Source organism: Ranitomeya variabilis, chromosome 1, assembly GCF_051348905.1.
Source record: "Ranitomeya variabilis isolate aRanVar5 chromosome 1, aRanVar5.hap1, whole genome shotgun sequence".
Taxonomy (NCBI): domain Eukaryota; kingdom Metazoa; phylum Chordata; class Amphibia; order Anura; family Dendrobatidae; genus Ranitomeya; species Ranitomeya variabilis.
The window spans coordinates 613,812,871-613,826,311 of record NC_135232.1 but is presented as its reverse complement, the minus strand read 5'-3'; the positions used below and the strand labels follow the sequence as shown (position 1 = coordinate 613,826,311).

Here is a 13,441-nt window from a genome sequence, read left to right as displayed (position 1 = left end):
TAATGAACCAGGCAGGGAGTTTTTAAAAGCCTCAGGTATCTTTTGCATGTGTTTAGAGTTAATTAGTTGATTCAGAAGATTAGGGTAATAGGTCATTTAGAGAACCTTTTCTTGATATGCTAATTTATTGAGACAGGTTTTTTGGGTTATCAGGAGTTGTATGCCAAAATCATCAGTATTAAAACAATAAAAGACCTGACAAATTTCAGTTGGTGGATAATGAATCTATAATATATGAAAGTTTAATTGTAATCATTACATTATGGTAAATAATGAAATTTAACACTATATGCTAATTTTTTGAGAAGGACCTGTATATTGAAAAAAAAGAAGAATTAAAGGGATCGCCCACCTTTTGGAACCTTTTTTTTTTTAAATAAAATGCATTGGATTAAAACTAATTTTTGCAATTGCTGTTCATTCAAGATTTTGCACCTTTTGGCTTTTATACACAATAAAAATGTCACCCCAAAGGTGGACAACCCCGTTAAGTGGCTGAGCAGGCGTGGCTTGCTCCTTTCACTTCTATAGGAGTGCGATTGATCGGCTATTGTCGGAACTCCCAGTGAAGTGATCCGAGAGCACGGCACACAAGCAGCCATCTCTCCATTGACAGTGAAGCTCTAATCTCCAGAGAGGTGCGAGTCCCAAAGACATTTAGAGGGACTGTCCATATTAAAAGATTCTTTTTAACTTAAATGCATGTATATGGGACTAAAAGTGTTTTTTTAGGAAACAAAGAGCCTGTAAAAGGCAAGCAGTACAACATTTTTGATGAAACACAATTGTAAAACTCATTTTTATCCCCAAATACACGTAATTAAATACAAAAAAAAGACATAACCTGAGGATATTCCAGCAATGTTCCATATTGCTCATGGAAGTAAAACCCTTTCCATCTGACCCTTTAGGGACTACGGATGTCAGAGGTATCTAGTAACCCTGCTCCACAATCACTCTGGGAGCATGGAGGAGCTGTCTTGTCAGGAGGTGAATTTACTGTGGTGTCATGAAGTTGTGTGTAGGAGAACCAGGGTCCCCAATGTCGGGAGCGAGGTTCATATAGCACCTCGGTACAGAGAGATGGTGGGACTGACCAAGTCCCAAAACTAGTGAACTGCAACGCCGGCCGGCACAACTCCTACTCCGCCTGCAGTTCTGTTCCCCATCCTAGAGAAGGACCTCAGGAGTGCCAGGTGACTGCGAACGATGTCCAAGTGGAACTGTGGAGCTCAGGGAGTCTGGTGACCCTGGAAAGGGCCACACTTCCATATCTGTTAGTCCCTGGGGTGGAGGTAAGGTGAAATCATGGAGACTCCGAGAACTATCCCACGGCCCAGGTGAACATACGCACAGACTGTGGTTCCGTGTCCCACCAAGTAAGGCTTGTGAGGACTTGTAGCATGCTATTGTTATTGGATGACCTCTCTGATTCTTCTGGGCTAAAGCTGTAGCACCCTGTAGTCCGTTATGCTACCAGGAGTCGGCTATGGTAATATGGTCACAGGATGTAAATGATGAATTTCCAGTCACTGTACTGGCTAGGAAGGAGGATGTAGTGTGCTGAGCACAGACCAGCATCAGTGCATGTGTAGCAGAGCTGTGTGCCTGCAGAGCAGTAAGGAGCTAGTGCAAGTGTTGGGTGTGTTGTACGATTTTTTGTAGTACTGGACTGACTGCATGCTGTAGGCAGCGAGTGTCTCTGTAATATGTAAATAGAGCCTGTGCGCGTGACGTGCAAGCCGCTGAGCCTGGGGGCGCGAAGTGCAGGCTGCAGAACATTGCATATAATCTGTAGGTAGCAGAGCCCTGCAGGCTTTGTGTGTTCGCAGGTGGTAGCCAGCCTTGGCTTTGGGCATAGTGGGGGATATGTAGCAAACTCTGGTAAGCTAGGGTTTAATCTAATCCTTGATTAGATGCACCTGATGTTATTTAATTAAGAACCAGGGCCCATGACCACTAGGTGTCAGGCTGCTTCACGAAGCACAGTCGAGAGTGCTGAAGCTGGTAAGTGACCAGTCAAAATGTGAGCTGTAGCTGGGAGAGAGACATGCCAGAGTTTCTCTGAATGGAGACTGCACAGGTGAGCTAGGAAAGCTGAGCAGTCTGTGTGTTGGAGCTGCAAAGAAACGTGTGGAAGCTGCAGCCTGTTCAGTGTGAACTGTGCCAGAGCTGAATACTTCTGTTTGGAGCAGGAAGCTGCTAGACCTCAGGCTGAAGGTGATACCGAGACTGGTGGGATTAGGCGTCTGCTGAGTACGAAGTTTGGAGAATGGACTAATCTGTTTGTATAAGCCACACTGACATATATATATGCCTGCCTGCTAAATAAACTGTTTTTTTGCTGTGACACCTTCGGGCTCAGAAGAGGCTGTTTTGGTTTTGAATCCCTTGGAGTTTTATGAGAGCAATAAAACTGCACGTTTGGACCAAAAAGAATTCCTACTATCTATCTATACATACAGTGAAGGAAATAAGTATTTGATCCCTTGCTGATTTTGTAAGTTTTCTCACTGACAAAGACATGAACAGTCTATAATTTTAAGGGTAGGTTAATTTTTAATATTGAGAGAAAGAATATCAAAAATAAAATCCAGAAAATTACATTGTATAAATTATACAAATTTATCCGCATTTTGCAGTGAGAAATAAGTATGTGATCCCTCTGGCAAACAAGACTTAATACTTGGTGGCAAAACCCTTATTGGCAAGCACAGCAGTCAGATGTTTTTTGTAGTTGATGATGAGGTTTGCGCACATGTCAGGATGAATTTTGGTCCACTTCTCTTTGCAGATCATCTCTAAATCATTAAGATTTTGAGTCTGTTGCTTGGCAACTCGGAACTTCAACTCCCTCCATAAGTTTTCTATGGGATTAAGGTCTGGAGACTGGCTAGGCCACTTCATGACCTTAAAGTTCTTCATTTTGAGCAACTCCTTTGTTGCCTTGGCTGTATGTTTTGGGTCATTGTCTTGTTGGAAGACCCAGCCACGACCTGTTTTTAATATCCTGGCGGAGGGAAGGAACTTGTCACTCAGGATTTTACAGTACATGGCTCCATCCATTCTCCCATTGATGCGGTGAAGTAGTCCTGTGTCCTTAGCAGAGAAACACCCCCAAAACATAATGTTTCCACCTCCATGCTTGACAGTGGGGACAGTGTTCTTTGGGTCATAGGCAGCATTTCTGTTCCTTCAAACACGGCGAGTTGAGTTAATGCCAAAGAGCTCAATTTTTGTCTCGTCTGACCATAGCACCTTCTCCCAATCACTCACAGAATCATCCAGGTGTTCATTGGCAAACTTCAGATGGGTCTGCATATGTGCCTTCTTGAGCAGGGGGACCTTGCGGGCACTGCAGGATTATAAACCTTTACGGGGTAATGTATTACCAATGGTTTTCTTGGTGACTGTGGTCCCAGCTGCCTTGAGATCATTAACAAGTTCCCCCCGTGTAGTTTTAGGCTGATCTCTCACCTTCCTCATGATCAAGGATACCCCACAAGGTGAGATTTTGCATGGTGCCCCAGATCGATGTCGAATGAGTAATTTTGTATTTCTTCCATTTTCTTACTATTGCACCAACAGTTGTCTCCTTCTCACTCAGCGTCTTAAGCTAGTTTCACACTAGCGTTTACTTGATCTGCGGCGGGCTGCGGACTTCCTCCGTGAAGCCCCGCCCCCACCTCCGCCGCTAGCTCCGCCTACTTCTGCATGCGGCCTGTGTACCTATATTTAACATTAGGTACGCAGGTCGTGCCGCAGTATGCGGATGGTGCCGCATGCGTCGTTTTGACGATGCGGAAAAAAAAAAAATGCTACATGGCTGCGTCTACGCTGGTTGCCGCATCGTCAAAATGACGCATGCGGCACCATCCGCATACTGCGGCACGACCTGCGTACCTAATGTTAAATATAGGTACAGGCCGCATGCAGAAGTAGGCGGAGCTAGCGGCGGAGGGCGGGGGTTCACTGAGGAAGTCCGCAGCCCGCCGCAGATCAGGTAAACGCTAGTGTGAAACTAGCCTTACTTATGGTTTCGTAGCCCATTCCAGCTTTGTGCAGGTCTATGATCTTGTCCCTGACATCCTTATAAAGCTCTTTGGTCTTGCCCATGTTGTAGAGGTTAGAGTCTGACTGAATAATTGAGTCTGTGGACAGGAGTCTTTTATAAAGGTGACTATGTAAGACAACTGTCTCTAATGCAGGTAACAAGTTGATTAGGATTGTCTAACTGGTCTGTAGGAGACAGAACACTTAATGGTTTGTAGAGGATCAAATACTTATTTCTCACTGCAAAATGTAAATACATTTATATAATTTATACAATGTGATTTTCTGGATTTCATTTTTGAGATTCTATCTCTCAATGTTAAAATTAACCCTTAAAATTATAGACTGTTCATGTCTTTGTCAGTGGGCAAACTTACAAAATCAGAAAGGGATGAAATAATTATTTCCTTCACTGTACATACAGTACATACATATAGCTATTGGGGGTTTCTTGAGCAGTAATATCTACCGCTGTTTGCCAAGGGTATCTAAAGAGTATATGTTGTGAAAAGACAGAACCTATTTAAGGTGGGGTGTTCCCTGTAAATCATACATGCACATAAACTGAAAGACGTTCTCCAGTACCGTTCACTTTTGCAAAGGGAAGTGAGCAATGCTGATGACCATGTGTCAGCAGATGCCTGTCAGGATGCGTGCACGGTCAGCAGGTATCATGCACTTGTCCTTTTCATTAGACTCATGTGTATATACATCCTAACAGGCATCTGCAGATGCTTCAACATCGGTGCCACTCATCGCCTTATGTGGAAATGAGAGGCGTCGGAGAGCCCTTTCAAGGGGTGTCAGAATATTTTATCACCTAATGCAGATACAGCAGATTAATGAGCATCTACATACCTGGCATATTGTAATGTGATCTCCCACTTTAATGCTTTTCTTTTTCAAAAGGATTTCAAGTATCTTCACTCTATGCAAAAGCCACGAAAAAGCCAGGAGTATTTCCCTGCTGCCATCTTCCCCATCATCAGGGAGGTTGTGAAATGCCGACCTTCCGTATCCTTGAATCTGAAGTACACTCTTCACATATTTTACACGGTCAGCTGTAAAACAGAAGAGAATTACAAGCCTCTACATAAGTGAGCAGCCTTCCTCTACATAATCACTAGAGGATTAAGTGTCTCCTGGTCCAAGCCTGCTCCCACCAATGATTGGAAGTTTTCTGCCTATGCAAAGTGCATATGGAGAAACAGCCGCACACATGAAACTTGAAGGTTTTATGCAAGAATGAGGCTATGTGCACACGTATTCTTGGACACTGCGGATTTTTCCGCAGCAGATTTAATAAATCTGCAGGGCAAAAACGCTGCATTTTTGCTGCGGATTTACCGTGGTTTTTCTGCGGTTTTCCATAGGGGCAGCTGTAAAACCGCTGCGGAATCCACAGAAAGAAGTGACATGCTGCGGAATGTAAACCGCTGCGTTTCCGCACTTTTTTTCCGCAGCATGTGCACAGCGTTTTTGGTTTCCCATAGGTTTACATTGAACTGTAAACGCATGGGAAACTGCTGCGGACCCGCAGCTGCGGATCCGCAGCAAAATCCGCATCGTGTGCACATAGCCTTACACTTTTTATTAGTACAGTCATCACCGAGTGCTCATTAGCGTAAGAAGAATTGACGGACAATTTTAGTTAGGGTTAACGTTTCGACCAAGGCTGGTCTTTGTCAAAACCACACTGAAAAATAAATACATAATGTAAGTACATAATATAAATGTGCTGTACAAGTATATATATGTGGTACAGAAGACAAAGTATTCTATTTACACAATGACATAAACACCTACTACCGAGAATCTATACATATAATAATCTACAACCTAATATATACAAAATATTGTACAGACTAGAGTACTTTAACAAAGGGACTCTGTAGGGTGTCCCTGGAAATACACATCCTCAAGAACCAGGAGAAGCAAGAGGATCATGAGAAGGGCTGCCAGATTTGTACCAATTCTAATAATTTATATATACTTATACCCAATAACCCCTTGAATTATTTTATACTATTGATTTGGTATATAAAGAGTGAGGAGGGAGACCACAGCAGCCTAGAATATGGATAGCAAGATGAAAGCCACCTATGCACTGTTTTGGTAAGTATAAGACGGCGGAAAAGTCAGGGAGTAATAGTCATCCCATGACCCGTATATGAGTGTATGAAACACATTACATGCCCTATGGCACAAACCTTTTAGTAAGGGATAGGGTGTGCCGAGCAGAGAATCAGTCCGGAGTGGGCTGTGAAGAATAAAGAATAATTTTGAGTACATTCCAAAGTATAGTCAGGGATTTTATTTAAACTACTGTACCCAGTAAAGTGATATATTGCTGAAATCAGGGTCTCTGCCCCTGATCATAGTAGACAGAGAACATTTTTTAACAGATTCCACTTAAGTTCAAGTTTGAAGAGCTGTGGCCAGCTATTGCAAACTGTGCACGGTTTACATTTCAAAAACATGGGAAATCAACCTATACGGGAGGTCCAAGAAGTGTTGACGTACCCATTTCTATTTTCTCATGTTTTTGGTGTGATGAATCTGGGTTGCCTGGAAAGATTTGCCGCAGCAAGGAGAACAGCAGGCTCCAGAACTCTGAGGCCTACAAAACAAAAGCACGACTCAAGTAACAATCATTTATTCACAGAAACTCAATACTATATGTAACCTAAAAGTCCCACTCTCAGATCTATTTGGTGGGCTTCTGGACAACAACGAATGAAGCATGCACACCTCTGCTCGATTCAGTACTGGGCTGCACATCCAGATTCCTGGGATGCAGAGCACAGTCTCGTGATCTCTGGGGGTCCCAGTGGTCAATCCTGCAACAATCAGTAAGTTATTTCCTGTTCATAGGACATAACTTCCAAAACTAGTCCACAAACCCCTGTTCCTGGCCAGAGACATTTTCGAGGGGGGAGGGGTTGCACATGCACTTTAAACGACATGTCATTGTTTTTCTAGTTGGGTTATGCAGCAGGACAATGATCCAAAACACACCAGCAAGTCCACCTCAGGATGGCTTAAGAAAAACAAAATTAAGGAGTGGCCTAGTCAAAGACCTGACCTTAATCCTATGAGATGCTGTGGCATGACCTTGAAAAGGTGGTTCATGCTCGGAAACCCTCCAATGTGGCTGAATTACAATAATGCAAAGATGAGTGGCCAAAATTGCTCCAGAGCGTTGTAAAAAAAAACTCATTGCCAGTTATCGCAAATGCTTGATTGCAGTTGTTGCTGCCAAGGCCAGGTATTAGGTTTAGGACATAATCACCTTTTCACACAGGGCCCTGTAGATTTGGATATTATTTTCCCTTAATAATAAAGACCTTAATTTATAAACTGCATTTTGTGATTCCTTGTGTTATCTTTGTCTAATATTTACATTTGTTTGGTGATCTGCAGCATTTCACCCTTCTAGGAAAGCATCTTGTGGACAGATGAGACCAAGAGACAACAAGGTGTACCCAATTGGGACGGTACCTAAGTCTTGTAGTTCACCTCACTATATGTCAGCAGACGTCCAAATAGAAAGGGGCAGAGTAGGACCGGGTGGAAAGGTATATGAACAGCCCACAAAGGGGGAGCCATGTCCTGTGACATTCTTAATGTTGACAGATCAGTACTTCCTTTCCCACTCTGTCGACGGGAGGGATCACTGCCGATGTCATGCTGATTGACCTCTGGCTACCCACAGCATAAGGCTGAGGCGGCCATTAATCAACCGGACGTCAGCAGTGATGCCTCATCTACAGAGCAGAACAGAAGAGAGGGAATTGTCTGTGGACGTCAATGATTTTTGCTATTGGGTGTCATTAAACCTTTTGCACCGATTGCCTTCTATACCTTCTGCGTCGAACGGTCTATAGCTGGCTGCAGAATGAGGTAACTGGGAATCCATCAGTGAGCTCTGAAGAGGAGTCTGTAATGCAATGCAATAAAGCTCCTGTGAAAGCAAAACTATATAAAATCTTAATGAAACCGAGGTGCAAAAATCATTTTTAGACTGAAAAGACCCCATTAATATCCTGCCCATTTGTCTGCTGACCAGGTGTATGGAGAGGGCTGAGCCAGCTTTAGTCTACTGCAGAGAAGCAGTGGGGGGAGGCTCCTGCTGCAGACAGGTGTCATACAGCACCGTGAGGAGGCCATGGCTGAGCCTCCAGGGCACACACAGATTTCCTCAGGGTAATGTTAGACTATACGGGTGGCTGGCGAGTCCAGCTCTCCCTCAGGTGCTGTGGCGGGGCACTGTGTCTTCGGTTCCTGCGACTACGGCCTAAAAATCCCAGAGCAGCCAATCAGATAACACTACTCATTTTTTTTTTATTCTGTCGCACAATGAAAGGAGTGAGCTGATTGGTTACTCTATACCTGCCTCCCATAGTGACTGACCACACGTCTCTTACCGCCTCTGGTCGGTCAAACTTTGATTTCCGTAACGTTTCAGGATCCCAACGTGACCCAGAAGCTGATAAGACCCTGCACAAGGCGCACAGAGCCTCCTTCAGATTGTTCGCCCGCTTCATCTTGTTGTTGAATTGAACGCCCGCCACTGTCAGGGGTTGCCGGGCAACGCAGGCGAAGACGGAAAGACGCCGAAAGTGAACGTAGAGGCACGTGACTCGCTGTGCGGAGATAGAGGCGGCCATATTTGTTTCTGGCAGGTGTGCTGCATAATAGTGCGGGTATAATGACCACACTACTGCAGGTATGAGATATAGGAATGGATGTCTGTCAGGAATGTAATAATACACACTACATAGTGCCCGATAATACACCACAGTGCCCCATAATACACACTACATAGTGCCCCATAATGCACCCCAGTGCCCCACAATACACCCCAGTGCCCCATAATACACCCCAGTGCCCCACAATACACCCCAGTGCCCCATAATTCACCACAGTGCCCCATAATACACCCCAGTGCCCCATAATTCACCCCAGTGCCCCATAATACAAACTACACAGTGCCCCATAATACACCCCAGTGCCCCATAATTCACCCCAGTGCCCCACAATACACCCCAGTGCCCCATAATTCACCACAGTGCCCCATAATACACCCCAGTGCCCCATAATTCACCCCAGTGCCCCATAATACAAACTACACAGTGCCCCATAATACACACTCTTGGATGCGGTTGTGAGGGGAAGAGATGAGAGAGGAGTAGAGCAGGAGATCATGAGATGATCGAAGGTTGCGTGTAGTTAAGTATCAGGAGACCATGTCACAGATGTATGGAGTAAATATAGGAAAACTGACTGAACAGCCATCTAGTCTGAACTGGTGCATAACCAAAAAAATCTTACATAGCAAATAGATAATGGCTGCACGCTATTTTACTGTGCTAAAGCAAGGAAATGTGCGATACATGAAATGTGTATAGCATACTGGCTTGTGAAATCTATGAAAAAACACATGAGATGCTTAGCACAAGATTTGGCCAAAAATTGTGAGCCCATCCACCAAACGTCAAGGTAATCTCAGATCGGATGGGTAACTAACCTGTTATGTTATACACTGGGGGCGAGGGGCCAGATATTATACACCGGGGATGAGGGGCCAGATGTTATACACCAGGGGTGAGGATCTGGATGTTATACACCGGGAGTAATGGGACTGGATGTTATACACTGGAAGGAGGGGAAAAATGTTAGATACCAGGGGGGAGGGGCCAGATATTATACACCAGGAGTGATCGGCTAGATGTTATACACTGGGAATAAGGGGCTTGATGTTAAACTCTAGGGACAAGGGGCTGGTTGTTATACACTGGATGCTGGATATTATACACCAGCGGCAATGGGGCTGGATGTCATACACCATGGGCGAGGGGACGCCTATTATACACCGGGGGCGAGGGGCCAGATATTATACATCGGGGATTAGGGGCCGGTTGTTATACACTGGGGGGGGTGTGGGGCCAGATGTTATATACCAGGGGCAAGGAGCCAGATATTATGTTATACACCGGGGGCGAGAGGCCAGCTAATATACACCGGGGTGAAGGGCCGGTTGTTATACACCAGGGTGCGAGGGGCCGGATGTTATGCACAGAGAGCGAATGGCCTAATGTTATGTTATGTTATACACCAGGTGAAATGGGGCCAAATGTTGTACACTGGGGGGCGAGTTGCCTGATGTTATACACCAGGGTCGAGGGTCTTAATGTTATGTTATACACTGGGGCAAGGGGCCAGATGTTATACACTGGGGTCGAGATGTTATACACCGAGAGTGAGGGGTCAGATGTTATACACTGAGAGTGAGAGGCCGAATGTTATACACCAAGGCGAGGGGCTGGATGTTTTACATCAAGGGTGAGGGGTCGAATGTTATACACCGAGGGCGAGGGGCTGGATATTATACACAGAAGGTGAGGGGCTGGATGTTATACACCAAGGGTGAGGGGTCAAATGTTATACACCAAGGATGTGGGGCCAGATGTTATACACCGAGTGTGAGGGGTCGCATGTTATACACCGAGGGTGATGGGCCGGATGTTATACATTGATGGCAAAGGGTCGGATGTTATACACCAAGGGTGAGGGGTCGAATGTTATACACCAAGTGTGAGGGGTCGAATGTTATACACCGAGGGTGAGGGGCTGGATGTTCTGCACTGAGGGTGAGGGGCTGGATGTTATGCACCGAGGGTGAGGGGTCGAATGTTACATACCGAGGGAGAGGGGCCGGATATTATATACCGAATTTAATTATTACGACGTGTGTCCCAATACTTTTCGCCATGCAGTGTAAGTAACATTCATTCTCTTACCCTTTCATACTATAGGCATTTTGATAATGCGTTGAATACAAATAAGTGAAGCCTCTGCATTCTACAGGCTATCATTTTTTTTTACCACTAGAGGGTGACAGAGGCTTGAAAAGAAATAGTGAGCGCACCAATAATGATAGCTTCATACATTGGACACAAATTCTGATTCACGATTTTATTTTGCCTTACAGAGTGTTGCGCTATGAATACAATTGCTATTATTTTTCAGCATTGAACATGGAGAATATTATCGAACCTGTTAACATCAGTTTTCTGGTGCAACCATATTGAATATAATCCCATTTTGCTCAACTCTAAATTAATCAAATGACATCAACCAGATAGTTACTTTTTTAACAAACCAAACATGATGAGGCTATGGATGATCCCTTTAATCTTCCCATTTAAAGGGTATTCCCCCATCTTCATTTATTAAATGAATGTCTATACACAGCCCTCTATTAACACAGCCAGTGAAGACTAGATTCATCTATCAATCTATTCATCTATCAATCTGCTCAGCTCCTACTACTCTCTAATAATGCTGGGGATTAGACACCATATTTATTCTGCTTGATCATATGTTGGGTCCCTGATCTTTAAAGGAACATCCACACGGCGCTAAAAAGCTAAGAATTGGAGATCAGAGCCATATTGAGTGCACACTTGCGCTAACACTGTAAGCGCGTCTCTGGGCTCCTCCAGTGTAAGTGCGCAAATGTAGGAACAGCTGTTCAGCCCGTGTCAAAATAAGAGCGCTGTCAATCAAGTTCAGAGATAGTGCTGGATATGCAGATGGGATGGTGCATCAGGACATTGGACTCACCAAGAGTGCCAACTACACCACTAAATTGTATGTTACTGCTCTGATTATTGTAGAGGCTCTGCCACCTATATCAATGTTTAAGTAGTTGAATTTTCATTTTGGGGATGACAGACCACTTTAAAGGGTTGTCCAGAACTTTTATATTCTTAAGATTGGCCATCAATAACTGATCGTTGGGGGTCTAGCACCCGGCACCCCCAACGATCAGCTGTTCCCAGTGCAGGTTGGATATGCTCAGTTGCAGATCTACACAGCAAAGCTGTCAACGGTATAGTGGCCACGACCAGGTACTGCACAACCGCCCCTAATTAAAATCAATAGGAGCAGGAAGTGCAGTACCTGACCGATGACACTATACAGGTGACCGAGCTGTTTGGTTCCGCTCTGCAACTGATCACATCCGACCGCCACCAGATCAGATCAGATATTGATTACGTATCCTAAAAATCAATGTAAAAGTCCTGGATAACCCCTTTAAGTGAGTGTACTGATGCGTTATTACTTTTTTAGGTTGACAATCTGTACATAACCGATACGGTATACGATATGGTGCCAAATAATACACTACCTAGATAACATTACCATGGTATTTCTAAAATCTGCCAGGACTCAGTAAGTAAATGTATAAAAGCACAGGTCTATTGCGGTTATCACTGCGTAGAAAACAGAGTTCAGATCACTGTGTAGACTCCATAATACACAAATGATGAACAACATAAAAGCCACATAAAGGTGGAGATTGACTTTTGCGGATTTTTGACACTAAGCCAAGTTATGGTGAAAATCAATCTACGTCATTTACACAACTTCAGATGTCTCCAAGTCATCTGTAGCCATTAAGTCATTTAGCTGTAAATTGCCGATAACCACCACCTACATTATTACTGGGGTAATTGAGTGATTGCATGAGAAAAATAGGTGTATTTCTGCATTGTACGCCTCTTAGCTTGGTATAACCGTCACACATATACAGCATTAGCTTAGTAAACCTGACAAGACCTGTCCGTGTCTGTTACACATATGTCTCCCTTGTATGCGATATATCCTTGGCTGGACATTTCTTGGACGTGTCTGGGGAGCATCTGGTATGAAAATGGGAAAAAGCTTTTTTATTTTTAACTAATATTGTCCATATTTCGGTGAGATGTAAAGATCTGAAATATTTGGCTTCGGGAACATGTCTTAACATCCCTACTTGTTTACACATGGATGGTGTTTTATTACATTTAATGACCATTTTGTCATCTTAGTACGTCCTCGCTAGATACAGTTCCAGACATAAACACATCGGTGATAAATTAGCGATATGATTGTAAAAAAGCAGATCAGGTGTGTACAACTGGTTTAAAGGCAATCTGTGAGCAGTTTTTTTGCTATGTAATCCAAGAGCTGCATGATGTAGGGGCAGTTATCGTGATCCCAGTAATCTAGCACTTACTGGGCTGTCTGTTGCTGTTTCAATAAGATCAGTATTTTATAAGCAGGAGATTATCATTACAGAGCTATGTGTCTCATGCCTCCTAGTCCAGCGGCTCTGAGTAGCCCCGCCCCCACCACTGGTTGGCAGCTTCCTGTCAACATAGAGTATACGTATACTCAAAAAGCTGCCAATCAAGGGTGTGGGTGGGGCTATGCACAGCTCAACATTTAGAGCTCTGCTAGATCTGCAGAAAAGAAAACGGATTGTATCAAAATGACAGCAAGCAGTCCAGTAAGTGACACATCCCTGTAATTAGGGTCTCAGCCCCACCATCATACT

The 13,441-nt window shown here is 44.1% G+C and overlaps 1 protein-coding gene across 2 annotated transcripts in view; it reads right to left on the bottom strand.

Annotated features, from left to right (window-relative positions):
* Positions 1–8,764, bottom strand: part of TEDC1 (tubulin epsilon and delta complex 1) — a 97,470-nt gene extending 88,706 nt beyond the window's left edge. The window contains exons 1-3 of one of the 2 annotated variants that reach the window (XM_077293149.1): positions 8,481–8,764; positions 6,577–6,673; positions 4,912–5,114 (exon numbers count right to left, since the gene is read on the bottom strand). In XM_077293149.1, coding sequence (XP_077149264.1) covers positions 4,912–5,114; positions 6,577–6,673; positions 8,481–8,723 — 543 coding nt within the window. In that variant the 5' untranslated portion in view covers positions 8,724–8,764. The remainder of the gene's footprint in view (positions 1–4,911; positions 5,115–6,576; positions 6,674–8,480) is intronic. The other variant, XM_077293140.1, reaches the window with a different exon arrangement.
* Positions 8,765–13,441: the final 4,677 nt, after the last annotated feature.